The sequence below is a fragment of the Hippopotamus amphibius genome, chromosome 15 (assembly GCF_030028045.1).
Source record: "Hippopotamus amphibius kiboko isolate mHipAmp2 chromosome 15, mHipAmp2.hap2, whole genome shotgun sequence".
Taxonomy (NCBI): Eukaryota; Metazoa; Chordata; class Mammalia; order Artiodactyla; family Hippopotamidae; genus Hippopotamus; species Hippopotamus amphibius.
The window spans coordinates 41,669,327-41,695,474 of record NC_080200.1 but is presented as its reverse complement, the minus strand read 5'-3'; the positions used below and the strand labels follow the sequence as shown (position 1 = coordinate 41,695,474).

At 39.7% G+C, this 26,148-nt stretch overlaps 1 protein-coding gene across 1 annotated transcript in view; it reads left to right on the top strand.

Moving 5' to 3' along the window:
- SPEF2 (sperm flagellar 2) overlaps positions 1-26,148 on the top strand; it is a 161,567-nt gene that overhangs the window by 37,471 nt on the left and 97,948 nt on the right. The window contains exons 8-10 of the mRNA XM_057709137.1: positions 196-384; positions 4,706-4,893; positions 9,585-9,753. Of these exons, the coding sequence (XP_057565120.1) occupies positions 196-384; positions 4,706-4,893; positions 9,585-9,753 (546 nt within the window). The remainder of the gene's footprint in view (positions 1-195; positions 385-4,705; positions 4,894-9,584; positions 9,754-26,148) is intronic.

Genomic DNA, 26,148 nt, shown 5'->3' with positions numbered 1-26,148 from the left:
CTGGTTACCAAAATTATACAACCTTCGCTGGAAACTTTCATTTTTATTGCTCGATTTTTGCCATGTTCGAATTTAAACCAAATGGCAGAAATTGATGCAGGTGAATACTGTGCCTTTTACATGTGATTTATGTGTAGGCGTCTCAGCCCAGTGGGAAATGTGGACATGACCTTGACAAATGACTGGCTCTTCCAGGAGGCTTATCGGGAGGAGCAGCTGATCAACCGGCTGATGCGACAGTCCCAGCAGGAGCGCAGGATCGCCGTGCAGCTCATGCATGTTCGGCATGAGAAGGAAGTTTTATGGCAAAACAGAATTTTCAGAGAAAAACAATACGAGGAAAGACGGCTTAAAGATTTCCAGGATGCTCTCGATCGAGAAGCGGTAAACAATACCTCCCTTACCAATCCTTCTAAGCTTACTTTTGGTCTTTTCTGCCAAGTCAAGGTAAACAAGGCTGCATTTAGATGCCAATCACTTAATGAGTTAATTTTTATATGATCTCTCTATTATCTCCCCATTTTTATTTTTGTACAACTGCACTGATGGTGCCTATAGTATGTACATACTATACTCTCTCCTTTTAGTCTTTTTTTAAATATTTTCTTTATTTATTTTAATTAATTAATTTATTTATTTATTAACTGTGTTGGGTCTTCATTGCTGCTAGTTGTGGCTACCGGGGGCTACTCTTTGTTGCAGTGTGGAGGCTTCTCATTGCGGTGGCTTCTCTTGTTGTGGAGCACGGGCTCTAGGCATGCAGGCTTCAGTAGCTGTGGCATGCAGGCTCAGTAGTTGTAGCTCACGGGCTTATTTGCTCCGCAGCATGTGGGATCTTTCCGGACCAGAGATGGAACTCGTGTCCCCTGCATTGGCAGGTGGATTCTTAACTGCTGTGCCACCAGGGAAGTCCTCCTTTTAGTCTTGATACTATAAAATATTTAGCTTTCACCAACAGTCCTTATGTCCACGTCTCCCTAGTCATTTGGATTGTCTGAAGTTCTCCAGTAGATTCCTCCTCCAGTAGACTGCTTGTGTAAAAAATATTCCCTGAGTGTGTACATATTGATAACAGTATGTGCCTTTTATACTAGTCAGTTTTGCTGTATATAAAATCCTTAGTTCACATTCTCTTTCCTTGAATATCTTAAATACATTATTCCATTTTCTTCAGGTATAAAGTGTTGCTGTCAAAAAAAAAAAAAAGAATGATAATCTAAATTTTGTTTCCTTGAGTCATTACTTTTTTATCTAGATGCATAAAGGACTTATTTTTCCTTTAAAGTCCACTAATTTACTGGAATGTTATCAGTGTTCATTACACTAGGTGAATACTATTCTCAGGCAGTGAGAGGACTTTCAAGCTACCTCGTTTTTATAAGACACCATTAGTCTTCAATGAGCAACTCCTTGCTATCTGGTAAAACAAGATTCCACAGGCCCATATTGTACTACTCCTTCCTCAGAACTAGAACAAGCCACTTTCTAGGGTACCCTGGTTCATGGTAGTTGAGAATGGTTACAGAAGCCAAGATTTGGGTGCCAGGTATGCTCTTGGCCACCATGGTATCATTGTGTCTAGGCCCTTCACAGCTCTGAAAATCAAATGATCTCATCTTAATTATTTGATATATTAATATTTTCCTTATCTTTATATGTACAGTTCTAATAACCAGAATAGACTTGTTTTATCAAGGGATTTATATGAATTACTTCTTGTCTTTTTCCTGTTAGGGTTGTTTCACATTTATTCAGTCCGTTAAGCCAGATTTGATTGAAGAAATAAAAAACTCATGTGAATGGCATTTTAGATAGCCTGTCTTTTCTGTCATAAAATATTCATAAAACCAGGCTGAGCAGAAGAGAAAACCTTACAGAGAATAGGAAGGCAGTGCTTTATCTGTCAGCATCATGGTTTCCACTGTGATAGTCCATGGAAATGAAATACATTTTTGCCAAAATTAAGCAATTTTGAGAAATATCATTTGGAAAGTACTGTATTATTCAGAGTCGGGAAGATGGTGCTTTTGCCTTTGTAGAACAGACACAGCCGAAACATTAGGAGCAGGGCAGGGAGTCCTACCCCGTGAATTTGACCTACGTGATCTCAAGTGTCTCCAGGAGCCGAATTACCTGGGTAATAGTTTCACCTCTCTTTCTGACAAGAGTGAACTTGAATGGATTGAGTTGCCTTTGCTTACATTAGAAATAAGTGCCTGTTTGCTACATGTTTGCTTCACAAGCCCGGTTAATTTAATGCAAAATAGCAAAGCACTGGTCTCTTAGAGCAGGACTGGTCTCACTGTGATGAGAAGCACAACCCGTTCTTTCTTTACCTGGGTTTGAACAGACTTCAGAGGATTAGGACATTCAGCCCTTCTAGAGCCTCTGAGGCCAGAATTGTGAAGCTCTGAAGCCCCTGAAGAAAAATCACATTGCTTCCTCTTACAGGATTACCTTTTCCCAAAGCTGAGGTATCTGCTCCCCTGGCACCCCTCCCAGAGATGGCTTGATTTCACAGTTTGAAAGTACCACCTCCTCCAGCAGGAGTAGCTGGAGCCTAAGTAGGGAGTGGGGAGGAGAGAGAGAAAGAGAGAGAATTCCGTGTTTTTCACCATCAGGAGTTTTTGTCTGTTTGGTTTGGTTTTTAGGTTAAATCTGCTGGTCTCTTCTTTTAAGACAATCGGGCGTCTGTTCTTTATTAATTAAAACAGTTCCCGATTTCAGATTTCGGTGCCACCTACTGTTATTGACAATAATTCACTGCAATAATATTCCACATTTGTGAGCAGTCACTTTGGGTCCGGCATTGAGCTGTGTTCATTACACGTATTGTAATTGTCACAGCGCCATTGGCAGTGGACACTGTTCTTATCTACATTTCACACGTCAGGATAATGAAACTTAGAAAGTTCAAGGTTGCACAGCTTGGTGCTGTAGCCGCAGCACAGCAGTTCTCAGAGTCCAAAGTCCAGGCTCATCACCCCTGAGATTTACTACCTCCCACAGACTTCCTTTTTCCTTTCCTTTCTTTCTTTATTTAAGGCTGCAACCCACTTTGCTGTAATGGGACCGGAAATTGCGGTGGGTTTAGCACAGGGGAGGGGGAGGGGGAGAAATAGCGGGCTCTTTGGCTAGAAAGAAGGAAGAAAGGCGCGGAAAGAGAGAGGGAGCGGGGAGGGAGAGAGAGAGCACCAGACGAAGCTGCTCCGTTCCTGCAAGGGGCGTTCCTGGGCTCCCTTCAAGGTTTTGGTTCCATGGCATCCTAAGTATTTCCACATGCTTTCCAGGCACTCTGCAGTAAACCAGCCTCACAACCCACTTCACTGACTCACTCCATACATTCTCATCCAACTGCTCCTCCTCTCTCACATTCCTCTTGCCTCTGAACCCTTCACACCTCGTGAAGCCTGTGCACTTACTCTGGATGTTTCCTCCATGAAAACAGGGCCCACAAAACAGTACAACAATAACGAATTCTGGTGTAATGCCTGAACCTGCCAAATGTACAGAATCGACCTTAGAGGTCACTCAGCTAACTCCTTCTCCAACAAAAATAAAAAACAAACTAACAAAATAAAACAATAACAACAAAACAAAGGAAGCTTCCGTTTGGTTCAGTGGACATAGCAGCCCAGCGTCGTGCATTTAATCCCCTGTGACTAGCATCCCGATGAGAGGTACTTGCTCTGACAGTTAATTTCTATTCATGCCAAGTCTTTTGACCATCCCCACTTTGCAGTGAAGAAGTGGAAAGGTAGGGAGGCTCTGATTTGGCGAAGGTCCTGCAGCTAGTACTTGACTCCTGTACAAGCTGAGGCTTGAGTTCGACCACAGCTCCTCCAGACCTATGTTTACCGCCATTGTACACTGATTGGGTTAAGTTACAGGAGGCAGACCTTGTTTCTGGAGCATGTTAGCACAGGATAGAATTTCTCAAGGAGTTGGTATAACTATTTGAAAAGCAACCATTGGTCACGCCGAGTTTGACCTTTGTACTAGGTGTAAAGAAAGGGTTCCCTAAACAAAATCATAGTGCAAACCAAGCAGAGGGTGATACCAACATGTTTAAGTATTTTCTTACTTTCTGCAGAAATATATGTCTCTATGAATGAATTTTATCAATTCATTAAGGCTGTTACAGCAGAAGGTTTTGTTGTCTAAACACATTTAACATTTGTTGGCAAATGTGTGATATTCTCAAGCCAGTATAATCAGGGGACTTCCAAAATATTTCCTAAGTATAAATCAGGATCCTAAAAGTCTCCCACTAGAAGACAGACGGCATTGGCCAGAGCAGATGTGTCAGGTTAAGGCTCCTGAGGTGGGTGCAGAGGGGCCAGCTGTGCTTGGGGTCCTCCACAGCTTGCCTGTTTCTCTGTGATTCCCAGCTCTGTTTGCAGCCCATAACTCAAGACTTCTTTTTAAACACTTCAGATCCAATTTATCATTAGTCCATATAGTACACTTTTACCTGTACTGGGTTTTGCTGGTAACATAATCTCGGAGTGGGATATTTCCAATATTGTCTTTGCCATCATTCTCAGTACTTAATGTATTAAGGAGAAACTGCTCTCTCCTGATTTATTTTTTCCTCATTTATTTTTTCCTTAGAGAAGTGTTTGGCTGTTGAAATGATGACATTATTTCTGCTTGCATCATTGCCCAATTACTGTGACTTAAAAATATGTCTTTGCCTTCTTAGGCTTTGGCCAGACAAGCCAAGATTGATTTTGAAGAACAAGCCCTCAGAGAAAAGGAAATTCATGAGCAGATTGCCATGGAAAGAGCTCAGGCTCACTACAAAAAGCATTATTCAATATGTGCAGAAATTTTGGATCAGATACTTGATTTGTCCACTAAAGTGGCAGATTATCGGATGTTGACAAATAAGTAAGTGTTGTTTTTTATAGATAATATAATAGAGACACCACAGCGAATGATAATTGGATAAGATTGTAAAGTAGGCACCAAGCGGATAAGTAAAGAGAGAGAACAAACAGTGTTTCGTGAAAGGAAGGCTAAGAAGTGGGGTCCAGGATACCTTGATTACTGACTTAATTCACCCACTAACTAGCCTGAATTAAGGTATACTTATATCTGTTAACATTTCAACTTTGTGTCTAAATACTCTTATAATTCACAAAGACAGCTATGCTAGTTTATTTGAAATGCTAGGAACTTCCTAGAAGACTGGAAGACTTACTTAAAGATTATTTAACTAATCATTTAATTAATTTTCATTGCACCTTCTTTCTGAAAGGAGTCAACCTATTTGTAAGGAAACATTTAACAATACAAAAAAGATTAAAAATATGCCAAAATAAGAACAAAGGAAAATCCAAATAAAGTAGAAATTTGAAAACAAGGAATACATTGAAACACAAGTTATACAGGTACCAGTAGGTTTGCCAGTTACTGCAACTGAGCTGCGAATTTTATCTGAGTTTCCAGGTGGCCAAAGCAAAGAGAGCAACACAGTTCATCATATAATTTCTATTTTCCATTCTAGTACTTTACAAAATATAAAACTTCTCTTGGTCCTCAGTTTAGAGTAATGGTTTTCTCATGTGGCCCCGCCCAGGGTACAGTGAGTAGTGTACTGGATCTGGTGAATGACCTCAGCAACAATTTATAAGCAAATGTGGCATCTGGCCTATTTCTTGTGACATCCTTTGCTGGAAAGCTGCAGGGGAGTGACATCACAGCAGATCTTAGTGAAAGCAGCTCCACAAGGACAAGGACAAGGCACTCCACTTAAATTTTTGACCTCTAATATTACCCGGACTGAGATTTTCTTGAGAACCCACAATGAAAAGAATGAAAGCCACGTGATATTCTGGGTCAGATAGAAGATGTGGACACCATCCCATCACCCCTGGACTTGATGAGAGCTTTCTCCACAGCTCTCACCCTGACAGCCATGTTTCTGATGCACTACCATGTAAAATCTACTAAATGAAATAACGTAATGGTGAGGACATTTTGTGGATAAAACTGTAAGCGTACAAGATTGAGAAAAGAAAATAAATAAGACTAAAAATTGAAATGAACTAAGGAGTAAATGTTTAGAAATACTTTTCAGATTAATATGAATTCAAAAATTCAGATTATGTAAGAATAAAATTGTGAGGACATAATCTATAAAAGGGATCAAAAGGAAAGGTGATACCATGCATTATAATAGTAAAAAACAGATTAAAGTACAGAAGGTAAATGTAGTAGATTTGAACATAAAAACATGAAAAATAATTCTGAGGGGAAAAAAGTACAGATTAATTTCCCTAAACAAATAAAGGCTTATAATTCAAAATTAAAACATTAATGCAAATCCCATTCTGCTCTGGGAAAATGGAGTAGATGCATTTTTCCGTGTTCTTCCCACTAAGTGCAATGAAAAGTCCTAGACGTTGTGTATGAAACAAACATAAGACTCTGAAGATGGACAGAAGGGAGACTGGCAGGTGACCTCAGGACACAGTGGTGAGCCTCCTGGGTTCTCTTTTTGCCTCACACATCCCAGATTGGAACCGAATATTCTGGCGAAAGAAATGCCAATGGTGTAGACAAAAATAGCCCCAATAAAAACCTGCTGTCTCTAGTCAAAGAACCAGTTAAGGAGCAGCCTAGCAAGATGGAAAACCTTTAGACGATAACCACTCTTCTCCAAAGACCACACCAAAAAATGTAGCCCCACTCCCCCGCCGTGCCAGCAAAGGCCAAGTAGGGAGCCTGTCTTCCACCCTCACAAGGCTGTAAGGAGGGGCCCCATCACCCCCACCAGGGTGGCGTCCCAGAGGCCAGGTAGGAAGCATGGACTTCCACCCCCACCTGGCAGAGACGGCCACTCCTCCCCTCCCCACTGGGGTGGTGTTAGAGCAGCCTAGGCAGGGTCAGGACTGTCACCATTGCCCGGCGGTCACAAGGCCACCCCCACGGCAATGGAGGCCGTGTGGGGAGGCAGCATTGCCACCTCCCCAGCAGTCACAAAGATGCCCTCCCCTCAGGTGGGGAGGAAGGCCACGTGGGGACTTCCGTCTGTACCTGTGGGTAACACGACGGCCCCTTCACTTTCCCTTGCCTGAGCAGTGTCAGAACAAACAGCTAGAACAGAAGGTTTATACAGGATCCGGAATCTTGCAACATAATCCAAAACTGTGCAGATGTCAGTAAAAAAATCACGCATCATGCCAAGAACCAGGAAGAGCTCAAACTGCATGTAAAAATATGTAAAATTAAAGTTCCAGAGGTACTGCTATCGTATACTTTTAAAGGGGCTTTTACTTTGAAGTTTTAAGTGTCTAAAAAGGCAATGTATAGATGGGTCAAATCATGTCCTCCCCCCCTCCCAAAGATATGGTACAGTTCTAACCCCCCATACCTCAGAGTGTAACCTTATTTGGAAATAGTCATTACTGATTGATTAGTTAAGATAAGGTCATACTCGTGTAGGGTGGGACCTTAATTAAATATGACTGGTGTCCTTCTAAGAAGTAGAGAAGAGACACCCAGGGAGAATACCATATGACAGCAATGCAGGGGTCATGCAGCTGCCAGTCAGAGACTGCCAGCGGTCCCCGTGACACCTGCCCGGGGGAGCCTGGGAAGAAGGCTGTGGGGCAAGGATTCCTCAATCCCAGTTCCCTAAGTGGGAGCACTTGTAGAGACAGTCCCAGTAGCACTGGCTGGGGGCCAGCATGACAGGAACCAGACGGTAACCAGCTGTCCTAGGGGCAACTCAGAGTTTTCTCTTCACCCATGGAAGTGTTGTTTCTATGTCAAAGAGGTGACTTAAAACTCCCCTTACAGAGCACCACTTATTAGCAAGTTGAGGACTTCCTGTGTGTATGGAGTTTGACTATTACGATACTTCACAGTTGTATACTAGTCTGCCTTTTATTACTCTATGAGTCCTACTTCGTGAAAATTAATATTGAGAATATATTGGCTATATGAAGCCATTTTTATTTTAATGAAAAAATACGTAAAGTTTTAAAGTTCTAGAGGTATTGATATCATAAACTTTGAAGGGGTCTTTCACTTTGTAATTTAAGTGTCTTATACTTGCAACTGAGTACAGTGATTACACATATATATTAAGATCTTTCTAGTCTACCCTACTAACAGTAAAAATAAACTCATTATCCTCTTTCTGTACTTCCCTAAACAAGATATCAATGCATTTTTTTTTTCCTAAATTCTTGGTATCAATCAACCTACTTAAATGAACTGACTTTTGTTAAGACTGCTTTTTAACAAAATTATTGATATTCAGATAATAGACCATTGATTCAGTCATGGCAATATTAGGTTTTGGACAATATATAAGTGGTTAATCATTTACTTCACCATAGGAGCCGATGCCACTTCAATAATTCCGAGGTTAGGATTTTTCTATGCCTAAGCATATTAACTCCTAAACCTCACATCTCTATAAAGTAATCTTTAACAAATATAAATATTTTATTAATGGAAAATGTGATAGGATTATATTTGAAGTTTACTTTTAATTGAAATACTACTTTATTATTGTGGAGAAACGTACCTAACATGAAATTCACCATTTTAACCATTTTTAAATAGTTTGCAACCATTTATGAGTTCACTGGCATCAGGTACAGTCACGTTGTGCAACCATCCCCACCATCCATCTCCAGAACTTTCTCATCATCCCAAACTGAAGTGTTGTGCCCATTAAGTACAACAAGTCCCCATTTCCCTTCCCTCCATCCCCTGGTAACCTCTGTTCTACTTTCTGTCTCTATGAATTTGTCTCTTTTAGGTCACTCATATGAGTGGAATCGTACAATATTTGTCCTTTTGTGTCTGGCGTATTTCATTGAGTATAATGTGTTCAAGGGTCACCCATGTTGTAGCATATATCAGAATGAAATGCAACTTCTTAAGTTGCAATTTCAAGCTCTAGTCCCACGATTTTTAGAGAAATGCATCCGAATCATGTCAGGCTCTTTCCTTCCTTTGTACATTTTGTTCCTCTTGGAACTATTTTCCCATCCCTCTGTCCTGATTACCTGCAAGTCATTCATCTGACTTAAATAGCAAAAGTACTGAAAAATAATTGTAAAGTTTACCAAACATGTAGTGACAATAAGACCACCATACATTATTTTTTTCTGTTACACATTATTTGCAAATATATAAACCAACTGTCATCTTAAAGGGACCTTGGAAAGTATGCAGTCTGTTCATTTTACATAGGAGGACACTGATACTGGAGCATTTAAATGATTTTCAAAGCTTGCACAGCCATTTAGTATCACAGCTGGAAATCAAAGAACTAAGTTTTGTGATAGTGGTACTTATTTTTAGATATATTGTGCTTTCAGTGCACAATCAAAGAAAGTTTGAAGAACCGGTGGCTTTAGGTAATAGTCATTCATTCTAACCTACTAAGTTTCAGCCATTTTACTCGCTATTAGGAATATCGTGTAAGTAGACTCTCTGGCCTCAAATAGCCGACCCTGGGGAATGAACATGGTAATAGAAAGACTAAGATTTAAGATGTGTATTTAACTAACCATTGATTCATTCTCTACCTTTTGTTTGTTTGTTTTTTGCTCTAGCCTGATTCCATATAAGTTGATGCACGATTGGAAGGAACTGTTTTTTAATGGAATGCCCATATATGAACAAGCCTCTCTTAGGCATCTACCAGCTAAGCTCTCTGCAGAACAGCTTGTAGAACTGGAGAAAAGAGACTTGCTAGACAACAATGATTATGAAGAATACAAGGTACCTACTGATGTGGAGTAACTAAAGAGAATGCAACATAATAAATGGTGCTGCTTTAGCATTAATTTCGTGATATTAATTTGTTATCTCTATTAATAGAACTGGGCATATTTGTATTTATAGTACTAACTTTTGAATGCCTAACCTATTCATAATCTATTATCTGTTACTTTCAGTAATGTTAGAGGGTGATCTGAAAAAAAAATTAAGCATAATACAATAGGTAGATTTCAGAATTTTAAAATTTTTAGTTTATTTATTATAAATGTTCTTTGTGTGAACTGCCTACCTTTGCTTCAAAACCCCTGGTTAAATGTATTTTTCTAGTACTTTATCTAAATAGCATATTGGTTTCGGAGGAAAATGGAAGAGGAGGAGGTCTGAGTTTTTTGAGTAACATAGATGCAAACAAAATTTTATTCAATGATTTTTTTAAAAGTATGGTGTGCCAACTGTGCTTCTCAGAAGAGCTGCTGAAAAAACTTTGGGGTAAACAGGCCGAGGTCCCATTATTGGCACTGCCAGCTGCTAAGTGTGAGGCCTCAGGTGGCCAGTCCCTTAAGTGCTAAGAGTCTTGGTTTCATGATATATGAAATGGGGATAATAATATGACTACCTTATTTTGTTCTTGTGAAACTTTTTTAAGATAACATGTGTTAAACACTGAACCAAGTGCACTGCATGTTAATAATACGTATCGATTTCTTTCCTCACCACCCTGCCCTCCCTACCCCGCTTCATCTCACCTTTAGCAGGAAAGATGTGAAATGAATAGCTATGGGTTAGAAGTTCTGGGTAGGTCATCAGCAACGGGATGAAGAGTGAGGCTTTATATTAATAGAAATGTGATTGAATGAGTTTCAGAAGGGTAGTAAGTACAATATAAGAAAAGAAAAGATGATTCAACCCCATTATTTGCTGGTATTTAGCAAATACTCAATAAGTGTTTGTTGAAAAGATGCACGGATAAAATGAATGAATGACAATGAACAGGGCAAAGTGTAAAATAGCCCTAATATGTAAATATTGAAAGAAAGTAAGCTTATTATAAAAAGATAAGGAAAGAAAATGAGATTATGAGAAACTAAATGTACACCACATTTGAATTGGATGAATCTATCTTTGTACTGCTGAAATAATTATTATTTATTAAAGATTGGCCAGAACCTTATGGGATACATGTGCATATTTGTTTTGCATGGTCATAGAATATTCTAGATCTAGTATGTCAACCTAAAGTGCAATGCTTTACATAATAAAGTGCATAATAAAATTCTTTGACAGTGTCAAACTATGTGAAGGTATTTCTTTCCATTATAAATTCAAGGTCACTTTAGTTGACAGATTTTGCTGATTCATGAAATATTTATTTCTGAGTTATTTCTTAACCAGCTCTGCCTCGTTGCTTTCACAGATCAGGAGACCTGGTAGTCTGCAGCTTAGCAAAGATTTGTCTTCTTAACTTTTTTTCTTGTTTGGGAAATTGTTACCACAGGACCATGCTCGTCTCACCCACATCCTGAAGCAGCTGGTACATTTCTTTTGCAGGAAATTATAAACATTTTTTAGGAGTATGTGAACGTCTAGTAATGCAGTTTATTTTGTGTATGGCCTTTGCTGTTGTCCTAGAAGTGAATATTACCTTAGGATTTCTGATATGTGTTTATATGCTGTGTTCCTTTTGACCATGTGGTGGAAAAATATACATATACAGGAGTTAGGATATACTGTAAACTATCCTATTATCATTCCCTATGATTAGAGCTTTTGTCTCTTCAGATACTGGTTAAATGTTTTGCATCTAAGTAAAAAATACATGTTTCAATTTAGAAAATACATTATCTGACTACACAGTCTTTCACAAAAGGCAGAGGATCAACACGTCTGGCTTAATAAACGTGGAACAGTTTTAGCAAAATGCTAACTTTGCTCAGGATTTTTAATCCTTTAAACGTGTAGCTTACAAGTTGATCTTCAGAAAGTTACCTTCTTAGCATATTTTATTAGTGCCTATACTCACCAGCCGTGTAGAATTGATGCTTCCTGGTTTTGTGATCATACTTTTAAAGCTCTGTTAGAGTAAGCTATCATGTTTAAAATTTTCAACTATCACACTTAGAAATTGCCATAAAAAAAAAATTTTTACTCACATCCACATCATATATAGCTGCCAAAAATTTGACATTATTTCCCAGCCATCATACTCTTTGTATAAAGAATGGCTACATGTGAGAGAGCTCTAATCCAGGAATGGTGTGGCCAAAAATATCATTTATGTCTCCTAAGAAGAAGGCAGAAGTAGCATCATGGAGCAGCCAGACCCTACGGGAATTCCCAGGCAACTGCCATAGGACAACAAAGAGTTGTTTAGGAGAGGGGGGGAGGAGCCCCAAAATCCTATGGACCATAGGCAGCAGGCTAAGCCAGGAGCCCAGCTGCTCCAGTTCAACAGACAGCAGAGCCCCCACGGAGCAGCCACTGGTTCTCAGTTACGGACTCCTCCTGGTAAACCCCAAACGCCCCCAAATGCAAATCCTTTCCAGGCTTCTTACTGGCAAATGACTCACAATTTTGAAGCATTTCATTTTAACAGAAGTTGCTTATTAGCAGTTATCTGCTGAGTGAATTACTAAAATTGGGTTTTCAGAAACTAAAATTAGCTCATGGCCAGGGTTTCCTGCCGGTGCATATTTTTATAAGAAGTCCCTGCCACAAAGCAGTTGGCAATTTGCAGGGCTCTACCGTGCATGCCCACGGACAAGCTGTAGTTACAATGCCTGCAATTTGGAGGAAGAATGTTTGGTGACCAACACATCAACCCCATGTTGTCTAAAGCTTTTAATTGCTGTTATTTTTGTTTTTAATGAAAATTACTATTTAAGTTAGTGACCACTTGAGTTTCCTGTGGTTGCTGGCTTAAACCCTACAGTGTGTGTTGTAATGCATGTTTTTATCAGCAGAACTTTTGGCTTATGATTTTCCATTAACTAGACTTTAAGATGTAATTGTACATGTTGTGGTTTAACACTCATACTCTTGTCACTACAGCAAATGGATACCTACCCATCCGCAAATCTATTTATACAATGACATTTATTATCACTAGATCTTTTTCTACTGGGGAATAGGAACGTGGGACCAAATGGGCCATGGGGTAGTTTGTCTTCCAATGTTAAGTCTCATCAGAGTTGCTTGACCCAAAGGCACTATCCAGATACTATCTTCTTCTTACTCTCCATTTCCAGCCTTTGGTGTTGATCCAGTGGCTTTTTAGGTTTGACATCTGACAGTGGACTCTCCAGGCTAGCTCTTGCCTAGCCCCCCGGCTTCCCAGTGAAGGACCCAAATTTTCATATTTAGTATTTAATCAGTTACCCGTGGGCAGAATATCAGTTCGAAGCCTGTATCACTCAGGTGGTAACTGACCCAAGCACAGTGATAGATTTTAGTAGGTGAGCCTTAAGGTCATGTGAATAGATCATTGTTTTATTGTGGTGGTTGTGGTTTTTGTTGTGTGTACGTGTGTGTGTGTGTTTAAAGATATCCATTGTATTAGCTCAGGCTGCCATAAGAAAATACTGTAGACTGGGTGGCTTCAACAATATGAATTTATTTCTCACAGTTCTAGGAAATCCAAGGTCAAGGTCCCAGCCGATTCTGTTCCGCGGTGAGGACTCCCTTCCTGAATAACAGCCAACCACCTTCTTGTCATGTCCTCACATAGAGGAGAGAGAAAGAGAGCTTTGATCTCTTTTCTTCTTCTTAAAAGGATACTAATCCTATCATGGGGCCGCTACCCTTATACCCGCAACTAAACCTAACCACCTCCCAAGGGCCCCACCTCCAAATACCATCACAGTGGGGGACAGGGCCACAGCATGTGACTTTTGGAGAGACACAGTTCAGTCCATACCATATGTGTTTATTCAGGACACCTAAAAAACATCTCAAAGTGCAAACTTACTGGTCAAGTTAACCGCTCATTTCAAACTAAATTGTTTCATGGCCTCTTTTGTGCTCTACTGAGAAGGAAATCTTAATGACTTACCTTTTCACTATGAATTTATGGTGGTTATCTCTCTCATTTTCAGATATGTGGGAATATATGTGACTGTTAAGTAGGTAGAGTAAGCAGTTGCTTACATGAAGGGAGTTGAGATTTTCCGCCGGACCATTCCACCGTAAAAATTCTGCCTGCCATTGCACCTGATGCTTCAATTATTATGTAGGGTAAAGACATGGATAGAGACATCCGAGGCATCTGCTAAAATACAAACATTTCTCAATATAGGTAACCAGAATCATTATCAGCCTCCAAAATTGGAGCTGAGAAGGAAATTTGGTACTGGAAAGAATGTTCCCATGTTCATCCTGTGCATTTCATAGCTGTAATTTTCCTCTCCCTTTGCTTAGATTTTTGCCTCCAACTCCCTAAGCTTCTCCTCTAATGGTAAGGCTTTCTCAGGCTAGGCCTCATTGTGTGGTTGTGTCTTGGTGGAATCACCATAATGCCCTAGAATACTGATTGATGGTTATCAAGCATAATGATGTAACTCACAAAGCAAAATATCACTGTATTAGTTGTCAAAGGGAGCTATAGTGGCCCTTGGCCCAAGGATGTCTTCTAACTGTGTTGGCCAAAAACTTCAGATGGCTGGAGTAGGCCTGGCAGAGGTTGGGGGCTGTGTCTATCAGGTACGTGTCTTGTGTAATAGAAGGGAAGCTTGGGTTATGGGAAGGGTATTTGGCTTCAAATTACTAGAATTGAAGACAAGCTGAATTCATTAGAAAACCATAGTAGGAATAGTTGAATTAAGGTATAAAGTTCAAGGCATTAGACCAGAATTGAGAAATGGTTTGCAGAGTTAAAGAATTGGCACCCAGATAGAAGTGGAATGGAAAGAGGAGTGAGAAGGACACAGCCAAAGAGAAGAGCCCTGGGTGACTTATATGAATGAGGCTGAGGTGAATGTTCACCACTCATTTTCATTTGCTCTAGATCGCACAGAATAGGGAGCATCTATTCCTCTCCCAGGCTTCCTCTCACTTGGGTCAGGCAAGACAGAGGATGGTCAAGTCTTCCCCAGGCTTCCTGCCACTGATTTTCTGGTTCAGTCTTTTGGACAACTGAAGAAGCCAGTTTCTATGCCTCAAGTCCAGCTTCTCTTCAATCAATTGCTCAGACTTCTCATCTAGTATTTTAGAGCTAGCTCTAGGGATCTGAATGCTAAAATTATGTCCTGGCAGATAAATACGTCAAGAACACAACAGGGGTTGGTAACCTCAAGAAACCTGAATGGATCCAAGAATTGGGTAGATGTGTTGGGCTGGGAACTAGAGAAACTCCCAACTGAAAGACGCCTTCCCCTACCACGCCTGTCCAGTACCCAGGGTCTGTCAGTCATATTCTTTAGTACATTGGCCCTATGTAGTCTTTCATACGTTGATCGGTGCCATTTCTAAGCTGTCTTGGGGTGTTCTTATACCTCTCAGCCTTAGCAGTGAAACAGATAATAGAGTGACAGTGGTCATTATTATGAGAAAGAGTAATCTGTGTGGATAAATTGTGTGAATTTTGCAGTAACAAGATAGTTAGATCAAGTCATAGTGTTTCCATGCTTTTGTGACATTTGAGAAATTCTAACCAAGCCTAGCTGACTGTCCCTGGCTGGGCAATGGAAAAACAGATAGGTGAATTCGGATGCAGACACTTCTGGAAAAGTTCTTTCTATGGTCCGCAAGACCATAGAAATCAGTAAAAAAAAAAAAAAAGTTATCTTGGGGGAGACTACCACCCCTCTGATGGTGAACGGAGCATAGTTTGAGCATCTAAGGAATGAAGGTTATGTTTTCATGAGGATGGCCACTACCACCAGAATTGTTTGTGACACAGGGAGAGATCTGATATAAAGTCCAGTGTGATGCTGTCCCAAGGGCACTTGGGCATCAGGAGATATGTAGTAGCTTTAGTCTTAATTTGTTTTAGACCCAGGCAATTGTGCTTTGAAAAGCACTGGGCTAGCTGCACAGCTGCTGCAACTCCCAGTGTGCTGTGTTCAATGCCTTGGAGGGCCATGTGGCTTGCTAGGACAGAGAATGGAACCAGGAGTAGGAGGCTGTCACTTGGGGGCAAATAAGCTACTGTTCCACACAGTCTCAGTGGGTCACTTTGCATGTGTTGAATCACAGTGCTGAGCAGAAGCCCCTGCCCACTGATTGCATCTGATTTGTCCTTGAATTTCAGCAACACTGAAATGTAAATCTTCAGGTCAGAGGATCTCTCAGAGTGGCTTAGTCTCAGTTACCCCTGGTAATCAAACCTGTGAGACGAAGTATCAACCCGGTGATTCTGGCTGCCTGACTTACAAGTCATCGGTAGCTTGGAGTTTTGGGCAAAGAAGCCTGCCGTTGCTCACAACTGCTGAGCTTTCTGAACTTCTGCACTTGTTAGAAGCTAGAGTTGTTGGATTGCATAGGGCAGTGCCAGGCTCCCTCAAGTGTGGGCCTGTAGGCTTTGACAGTGATCTTTGTCACATTCTAGGTAACTGACCATGGCCAATGTGATTTTCTCTCCAAAAATAACCACAAGGTAGGTGCAGTCTGTTGTCCTGAGTCTTCTTTTGTGACAGGCTAGAATTAAACATGTCTGTTTCCGTAGTATTAGATCAGGGCAGATTGGGGAAGGCTACTGCTGGGACAGAAGTGAGCAAGCTTCTGAGTGAGAGCTGTTGTTGCATTAGGACCAGTTCTTCTGATTTCCTGATGAGCTGGAATTAACCATAGGATCAATTGATAGAAAGAAATTGGCTACTCACAATGCTGCTTCTAGCCAGAACAGTCTTCAGCTCAGCATAGCAGGTGAAGTAGAGATAACATCTCCCTTTCCCTCATTACCATGGGCAACGCTTGCACTTCCTGGCCATAGATAAAGTGTGGTCCAGACTCAGCACCCTAGTGCAGAGGCGTTGCCTTCTCTCCGGAGATGCACTTACCATGCCAGTGTCAGTGAGAGCTGTACATCACTATGCCCTGGCCTCCACTGGCAGCTGAAGGCCAGACTGTCGGGCAGGAAGGTGTGGCCAGGCAGCTGACCGTACTCTGACCTGGCTGGAGGTCAGGTGACTTAAAAAGGCTGCCAGAGTCACTCAGCAGGACCAGCTCATCTTTTCAAGTTGTTCTGAGGCCTTCTTGGAACTGGGTCCTGATACACAGTCCATTCCTTGACAGCTCTTGGATGAGAGGTCAGGATTGAGTTGCCCCTCAGCTAACTGCCCCTCCTCCCTTCCCCCTTGTCAGAGGCAGTAGAGGGCAGCAAGCATGTCTCCATCAATCTTTCCAGTCTTTGATAAGAACCTGCCTGTCAAGTGGGTCCCACACAGTGGTCAAGAAGCCCTGCAGGGCTGCCAGGGTACAGGAACTCAACTCCCCCATCAAGCAAGATATCCAACCACCCTTTCTCCTTCTCCTGAGAACCTTGGATAGTTGTGAGGAATTTAAAAATCTGAATTACAAATTTAAGCAGTTCCTCCAGATTCCCTCAGGGTTTTTAGGTAGTTGGAGAAGAAAGCCTGGGAAGGGAAGGCAAAGAACTGAGGCTCTGAAAGCTACAAAATTTTACCTCAGTACTTCCCTGTGGAGTTTGCTTTTTCCCTGAGGGCCAGATTCCCCAAGCACAGTAACTGGAATATAGCCACCAGACTTTCCATGTTGCTGTAGTAATAGATCTGCTTCTATAATATCTGATTCCCTGGTAGGAGACAGGACAGACCCCAACAGAAGGTCCGCCATGAGAACTAGTGCCAAGGGTTGGGTTCTTAGAGCTGGAACAAAGGTGGTCAAGATAATTTACCTGAAGTAGCCAGAAACAGGAAGAGGCAGAGGTGGGCTCAAGCCAAGTCCTTTGAGCAGGCCAGTGATCAAAGCTGAGCTTGGGTAAGAACCAGACTAGAAAATGGAAACCAAGCCAGCAGGTTGGAAGCTAGGCAGTACTGGAACAGGCCAGGACTCAGATGAAAGGCTTGGAAGTTAAGTAAGGAGGCCCTAGGCAATTGCCACAAATACAGCTGGAATTCCTGCAGCTTATTTGTATTATTTGCCAGCCATGTGATACACCATTGGGTCAGCGTAGTTTAGGAGACCCAAGACAAATATACAGTTAGGATTATGAACTTGACCAGGTCATAACAGCTTGCCATAGAGCAGACCTTACCTAGCCATTCACTCAGGCTGCTTCTTACCCCCTCTGGCCCCTTTTAAAATCTCTGGCAGAACTTCTTACAAAGTCCCAATTTATAAACTATAATTTAGTGCATTTTAACTGAGATGCTTTCTGCTGCCATAAAAAAAAAAAGGATGCCTTGATTTAATGGAGAAGCTCTTTCAAAATCATACTACACACTGTTACTTCTAGAAATGCTTCCAGGGTTAGCCAATTTCATACATGGTGTGTGGATTCTTGCCAACTTCCGTCTGTGAGGGTGACACTTTCTGATGTCGTTCCTCGATTTTAGGTTGGGTTGTGCCTATCTTATTTGGAGAACTAAGTCATCTTTGTAAAATACAGTATCCATGCATTCACTCATTTATTCAGTTCACATACACTGAGCCTATGCTACTGATTGATTGATTCCATCAATCAATAAATATCGAACACCAATTATGTTCCAACACTGTTCTGGGCATTGGGAATATAAAGTTGATTAAGATAGAGATCCTTCCCTCTCAGTGCTCATGATTTAGTGGGGATGAGAGAAAAACCATTCCAGAGCATGATGTGAAGTATGGATAAGCACAGAGGTTATGGGGACCCATTAGAAGGGATGAGTTTCAACTGAATTGTGAAATATGAGGAGATGTCAGTTGGTTTAAAGGTATTAACTCAAAACTGACCCAGTACTGTAAACTGTGAGCTTGTAGTTGTACTCTTTCCCTATCTTTGTGTTTTCTCCAGGATTTCATTTAATTTCAAGCATGTAGACCAAACTAAGCTCAGGAAGTAAAGTGTCCTTTACTAAGAGCCACCTGCCTCATCAGAATTTTTTAATAACTGCTAACGATATCACCTTGGGTGTGTCCAAAAAACTTTAAAGAGGAATATGTAGATTTTCCAGTGAATTTAAATATTATAAATGGGCGATTGGGTTGTACCTGGTTATGACATCATTTCCGGCCCAAGATGTTTGCTCTTGAGTTTACAAATCCCCTCATCTCCCACTCACGAAAACTTTTCCTTTGGATACAATTTAGCTGTTAGTTGGTCTGTTTTCCAACAGGCCTGAAATTTTACTTCATTTTGAGTAATAATAATTATTTATAATAGTTTTTAAAGATTTACAATATGAAAAAATTTTAGAAACAGAAATTGTACAAAAAACTATTTTCTAAGATACTGTAAAATAAGCTGCCTAAACTAAGATCTAAAATCGCACAAAATAAGATCTAAAAATGTGAGCTGGATCTTTAAATTAATTATTACCAGTTATGAGAAATTGCACTGAGAATTATATATATCAAATATAATTTTAAAATATATTTGATAAGTAAATATCTACTCTGTAACACTCTGATCTGAGTCACCATTAGTATAAAGTTAAGCGTTTACTCTTCCTATTTGCAGATATCTGAGATGAATCCAAGGTGGTACTTAAAGACACTAAATCAGAACTGAGGATTCCTGATATCTTGTCGAATAAAATATCCTTTATTTTTTGTTTTTCAAACAGTGAATGGAGACTAGATTATGAAATTAACTTATGGATCACAACAATTATTTATTTTTAAAAATGAAAACACAACAAAATAAGAGAAATACAATGCAATGCAATAGAAAATAAAGCACACCACCAGGTAGTAAGGATGAGCATTTCATAAAACTTTTTTTTTTCTGTTCTATATATACCTGCACACAAATACTAGGTAACAATGCAAAAATGTGTTTTTTATGTAAGAGCCTGGTAAAAAAATATCTTAGAAGATGCAGTACAAGTGGAAGTTGTGCAACAAGAGAAGCTGGGCAGGTCAAGGTACCCTCGCAGGGGTTCAGACCAATAAAAAATTAAGATGTTGGGTGAAGTGGTTGACCCAGAAGCCTTGAGTGGCTAGAGAGAAGTCCATCAGGATGAGTATAAGTGTAATGTCACCGGGATCTTGAGGACTGGTGATGGCTACAACAACCCCCAAGGCTGCTACTTTAGGCCTTAGTTGTATTTCAGGTATCACAAAAGGTCATCCCTTCCTCACTGCCTGCAGAGTGGTGCGCCAAGAGGAAGCCAGCCATAGTAAAAGCGGAATTAAGGTAGCTTGAATATCTTGGTAAGCGATACTCTGAAAGGGGCATAGCCTTAATTTGTGGAGTTGTGACCTGTATTGTTTCTTGAAGTCGGTTTATCAGAAGCTTTCACCCTAAGTCCTTTGGCTATTGTGTCAAGATAATCTAATCTGTCTGTTGTCGTGCATTATCATCTATAAGTAAAAAAACTGCATTTCAGGAAAGTTCAAGGAAGCTAGCAGGTGTCAAAAACAGTGTGTTGTATCCCCTAGGACAGCAGTCCCCAGCCTTTTTGGCACCAGGGAAGACAGTTTTTGGTTTTGTGGGAGACAGTTTTTCCACTGATGGGGCAGGGTGGGGGAAGATGGTTCAGGCAGTAATGCGAGCGATGGAGAGCGGCAGATGAAGCTTTGCTCGCTCACCCATCGCTCAGTTCCTGCTGAGCCTGTTGGTTTCTAACAGGCTGCAGACCAGTAACCAGAGGTTGGGGACCCCTGCCCCAGGAGGTTCTTTCTCTGCCTTAGGGGAAAAGGCATTTGTCGTGTCTTTCCAAAGGCATCAGTCGTTGAATTGTGAGACACGTGGAGCCTACCAAGCTGGCAATATCTGGGGCACTTCAGGCCATGCAGATGTTGATAAATTCTAGCAAACTATGAGGACAGACACTGGATCACGTGTACTTTCAAATTAGTACCACCACTCTGCAAAAGCCGTGTTTCGCTGTCACTGCTAAATATCACTGCCATAGCCCAGTGTTTTTTATTGAATGTTGTGCTAGTGGCACTGAGACTTTATGGACTAATGAATATCTCCCAAGGCCCAGATTCTGTTTATCTAAATTGGTCAAAGTGAACCACATCTCCCCCCCGCTCTTTGAAAGGGTGGATGAAGAAGCTATATTCCCAATTTGAATCTTTAGAAATGGCAAGAAATGAGAAATGAGGTGCATTGGCTTTGGTCCAGGGATAATCATGTGAAGAGGAACCCACAGAATCTGTTGTGAAAACCACGCAGCTCCACCAGTATCATTATCCAACCACGGGGGCAATGTTACAGTCAAGGAGGAATCTAGTGGACCGAACACATGGATGACCTCAGACTTGCCCTTGAAGGTGCACTTCAGCCCACATTCAAGCACATTGGTTCCAAGCAGATGCTGTCTGTAAATGCTCATGATGCTTTTAGCCATGGTTACTAACAAGGGGACCAAGGATACTGACACATTAGGCCATAGGAAACAAAAAGTTATGACAGGGTGGAAGTAACCTACAGCACGATATTGGGAAGCATGTGAGTATATTGGATCCAGCTTGGAAAGCAGTGTTGGATCCATGCAGTCTGTGAAGATGGGAAGAAGAGTTGGATACCATGGTCTCAGGGACTCAGGATTCAGCTTCCAGAAAATTCAGTGTAGGTAAATTATAAAAGCAGTACTGGTGAACAGGTTGTGACCAAGCACAGAGGCTGTTTAGTCTCTGTTGTATTTCATGATCTCTGTGTGAATTCACAGGGATTGGTGAACCCTAAGTGATGGTGGATCTTATACCTTCTCAAACATGCACACAGATGGTATTTATGCAGGCACAATAAAAATATTAATATTAAAATAAAGAGAGAATAATTATTTGTTATATATGCATGACAGTTTATAGTAATCAAGGGCAAGTATCACGGAGCACATCTACGTAGAAAAAGTGTTTTACTAAACTAATAGTTTGTACCAGGGGATACTTACCTGGTGTTGCCCACTCTAGGCATCAGAGTCTTGAAACTAATAGTCAGATGTCTATTTATAATAATACCTGAAGGAGTAAGAATTATATATTTTATTTTATAATTTTATATAATCTTAACTAATTAATGTAATTATATGTAACAAACATATAAAATAGGGATCTGGTAAAAATTCCTGGTTCCTGTTCACTAATGAACTGGTAAAATCTCTTTAGCTCATTGTTGTTAAACTAGTCATCTTTTTTCTGGTCTAATTTCCCTTTTATCAGTTCTCCTGACCTCCTTTTACCTTCATCGTGTTCTTGTTCCAACCTGACATGTTTCCCTTTACTTACCCTTTATCCTTAGTTTTATTAGGAATTTCACAGCTGTATTTTTAAGGTGACGCTATTGAATGTGTTCTGCCAAATCCTCGATCTGTCCCTCTCCACTGCTCAGGCTTCAGTCCTTTCCCTGACCTAAGCATGCAGTTCTCTTCACGGTCAACATTCTATCCCATTGTGTTTGGCCACATTCTACATCTAATGAGTGATGGAAGAGGGCTGTCTTCTGACACCTTTGTGAGGAAGCATGCCTTTCTGATTGCGGCACAAGCTCGATGTGTTTTCTCTTGTTGGGCGGAAATGTGTCTGCTGTCACCCGTCCTTTAAGGCACTACTGTGTGCCTCCAGCAGCAGCCTGAGAACTTTAGTTAAGCATTTAAAGTCAGTGGTCACATAGGCTACTCCCACAAGCCCTTCACTCGATCTTTACAACAACCCTGTGAGATAGATTATGTCATTCCCTCATACAAAGATGTACATTCCTTGTACAAAACAAGTAAGTAGGAGAACTATTATGGGAAACCCAGGTCATCTGATTTAAGTCCTAGATTGTTTCCTTCAGAACAAATTAAATGACTGCACAGCACAAAATCATTAGAACGTTCTAAACTTTCCACTTAAACTTGGCCTTGGACTTAATAGCCTTTTAAATTTTAAAACGGTACCATTTCTCTGGTTTCCATTTTTTATTTGGTTATTTTCTGATTGGTCACATTACATAGAGTAATTATCACTTGTCTAGTTAGAAGTATAAACGATTCCAATGAATGAAAGAAGAAACAGGTAACAATTATAATATAATCAGTAATTATGCAAATCGAGTCAGTATTTACCTAATTTTGAACAATGCATGTAATTATTATGCACAGAATTGTTAGGAAAACCAAAGGCATTAAACTAAAACAAAATTCTGGAAATAAAGGGTAGTTTATATTGAAGTGACAAATATAATTATATGTATACACCAACAAATTCTACCAGTTTAAAAGAAAAACCTATTATGAATACTTTTTTGTTTCAAAAAGGATTTCTTTATCTCTTGTGTTTTCATATCAGAAATTCAGGCACCAAACCAGACAATACCAGTTGTAAAATCTATTTTTTTGTCTGCTAATGTGACAAATATACCTCACTAGCTACTAAATTCTTACACGTACTTAGATCTGTTTCTAGAATTTATAGTTTTGTGCACTGAATACTCTCTTTCTGCAACTCCTTCTTTTCATGACTCTGTTCTTAATAGTGCTTCAATATCTGGTTAGGCAACACTCCCATATTACTTTCATTTTTAGGTTTTTAAGTGAATGTTTTTATCCATTACAGTTCTTTTTCTGCTTCAACTTTAGAACCATTTGTGATATCATCCTGAAGGAAAATAAAAATGACACTAGCACTTTTGTTTCCTTACATTAAATCAGATTAATTTGGAAAAGAATTAAATGGCTTATAATTTTGTACCTTTTTGACTTTCCCTTTATTCAAGTCATTTTTCTTACATGAGGCTGTCTATGTATAGGCTTTCTCTATATTTCTTGTCAATTCCAATGATTTTTGTCAGAGTTTCTAGTTGCAAGCAAAGAAGTTGACTTATGCTCAGTAAGCCAAAAAAATATTCAAAATATGTTGGGTAGTTCAGTGAATCAGTCGGTAGGCTCAAAAATCAGGCTCAAGGTTAAACTTGCAAGGAAAATAATCAGAACCATCACAGCAAGATCTGATGAGAAAACTGTCACCACCACAGAGCACTAGAAGTTCAGGTTGCAGCAGTTACCTCTGCACCAGGGACTCAGCTGTTACTTCTAGGAACATTGCTGCTACTTTCTTACTTTCTTTTTTTTTTTAATTTTGTTGAAGTATAGTTGATTTACAATGTTGTATAAATTTCTGCTGTACAGCAAAGTGATTCAGTTATACATATATATACCTTCTTTTTCATATCCTTTTCCATTATGGTTTGTCACAGGATATTGAATATAGTTCCCTGTGCTATACAGTAGGACCTTGTTGTATATCCATCCTATATACAAGGGTGAGTCAAAAATTATCTGCACTCTGGTTATATTGAAACTTATGTTGGCTGCACTGTCTTATCAGCACTTTCTGTTCAGGGCTACTGTCTCCCCAGTCACTGCTGTGCAGGTGTGAACATGTTACATCAGTTCATTTGTACTGCAGTTTGAGCAAAATTGGATGCCCCACTTGTAATGTGCACGAAAGAAGAGCAGCGTGCAGTGATTCACTTTTTGTGGTCTGAGGGTGTGCACGTCCGCACACTTCTGCCCACACGGTTGACACTCTGCAAAAACTTCATTTTGAGGTGTTAAAGCATCCTCCCTATAGTCTTGATCTTGCTCCATCAGACTTTCACCTGTTTGGTCCCCTGAAGTCAGCTCCATGAGGATAAAGATTCACTTCTGATGAAGAGATGAAGACAGCAGTGCATTCATGGCTTGCAGCTCAGCCTAAAACACTTTTTAATAAGGGAATATGAAAGCTTGTTGACAGAAGGACAAAGTGTATTGAAAAGCAAGGAGATTATGTTGAAAAATAATAGATTTGTCTTTTCTAAAAGTTAACTAAAATAAATTCTACAGTCAGCGTGAGGATAATTTTTGACTCACCCTCATTTTCATCTGTTAATGCCAAACTCCCAATCCTTCCTCCCCCACCCCCCTTCTCCCTTGGCAACCACAAGTCTGTTCTTTATGTCTGTGAGTCTGTTTCCATTTTGTAGATATGTTAATTTGCTACTTCTTCCTTTATCTTATTTGCATTGGCTAGAACTTCCAGAATAATGTGACTATTAATGTAAATGATGAGCATCTTTTTCTTATTCCTGCCTTTAATGGAAAAATGTGTTGTTTATTTCAGTTCACTGTAACGTACTGGTAAGATACGTTCACCTTTGATTCATAGCATATTAAGAGATTTGTTTCGTTTAAAATTTTTTCCTCATTAGAAATGATTTTTTAATTTTATCAGGTGCTTCTTGGTCAAAATGATCATATGTTTGTATTTTTTGATTTTAACCTATCAGTGTAACATAATAATAGGTTTTCTAATATTTAACCTTCCTTGTATTCATGAAATAACTCTTATTCAGTCATAGTGAGACAACTTCAATACAGTATAGATGTTATGAGCACATGTTCTGTCTGGGTCCTAATTTAGGCTCTGCCATTACTATTTATTGTGACCATGGACAAGTAACTTAACCTCTGTAATCCTCAGGGTTTTCTTCTGCAAAATTGGCAAGATAATAATACTTATGTAAGAGTTGTGTGAAAATCATTTGAGATAACTCATGCAAACAAAAATATATGAGTATACTAAGTGTGTAGTAAATGTCAATTAATATAATTATTTTATCTTAATATAGACTGATTTTGTCAATATTGTATGCATGATTCTTGCAATATATTTCCAAATGAGATCAGCTTGTCATTTTCTTTTTGGATGCTGTTTTTGCCTATTGTCTTTGACACCTTTTTGGTATCAGTGTTTTGTTAGTCTTGCCAAGTGAACTCGAAAGCTTTCTATCTTCTTCCATATTTCAGAAGACTTTAAATAACATTCTGTTTAATTAAGGAAAGAAATTTTTTCTGTTTTTTTCTGTTAACCATCAGTGTCGTCACGTTTCTTAGGTATAGTTCCTTAACATTTTCATTTCTTTCATGGCTTTTTTTACAAATATTCCATTTAAATTAATTTTAATCATTTGTACTTTCTTAAAATATCATTTTTACCATACATTAATAAATTCAAATGTATTATGGTAGAGTTTACATAATATTTTCTTAAGGATTTTTAACTTTCCTTAAAATCTGTTGTTACCTTCCTTCCTATGTTACAAAATTGATACTTGCTATTCTTCACCTTTGTTCAGAACTGGTGGCAACTACATTGTGATTAGTATAGATAAGTTCTAGAAATATATCAGTAAAAAGTATCTCAATAGTTTTGCCCTCTAATTTGTCAATTTCCATTATCGTGAGTTTCTCCCACCTTGTTCCTTTTTGGTTATTTTTAATTTTTTTTCCTATTTTCATACTTGGTTCATTTGTTTTCCTT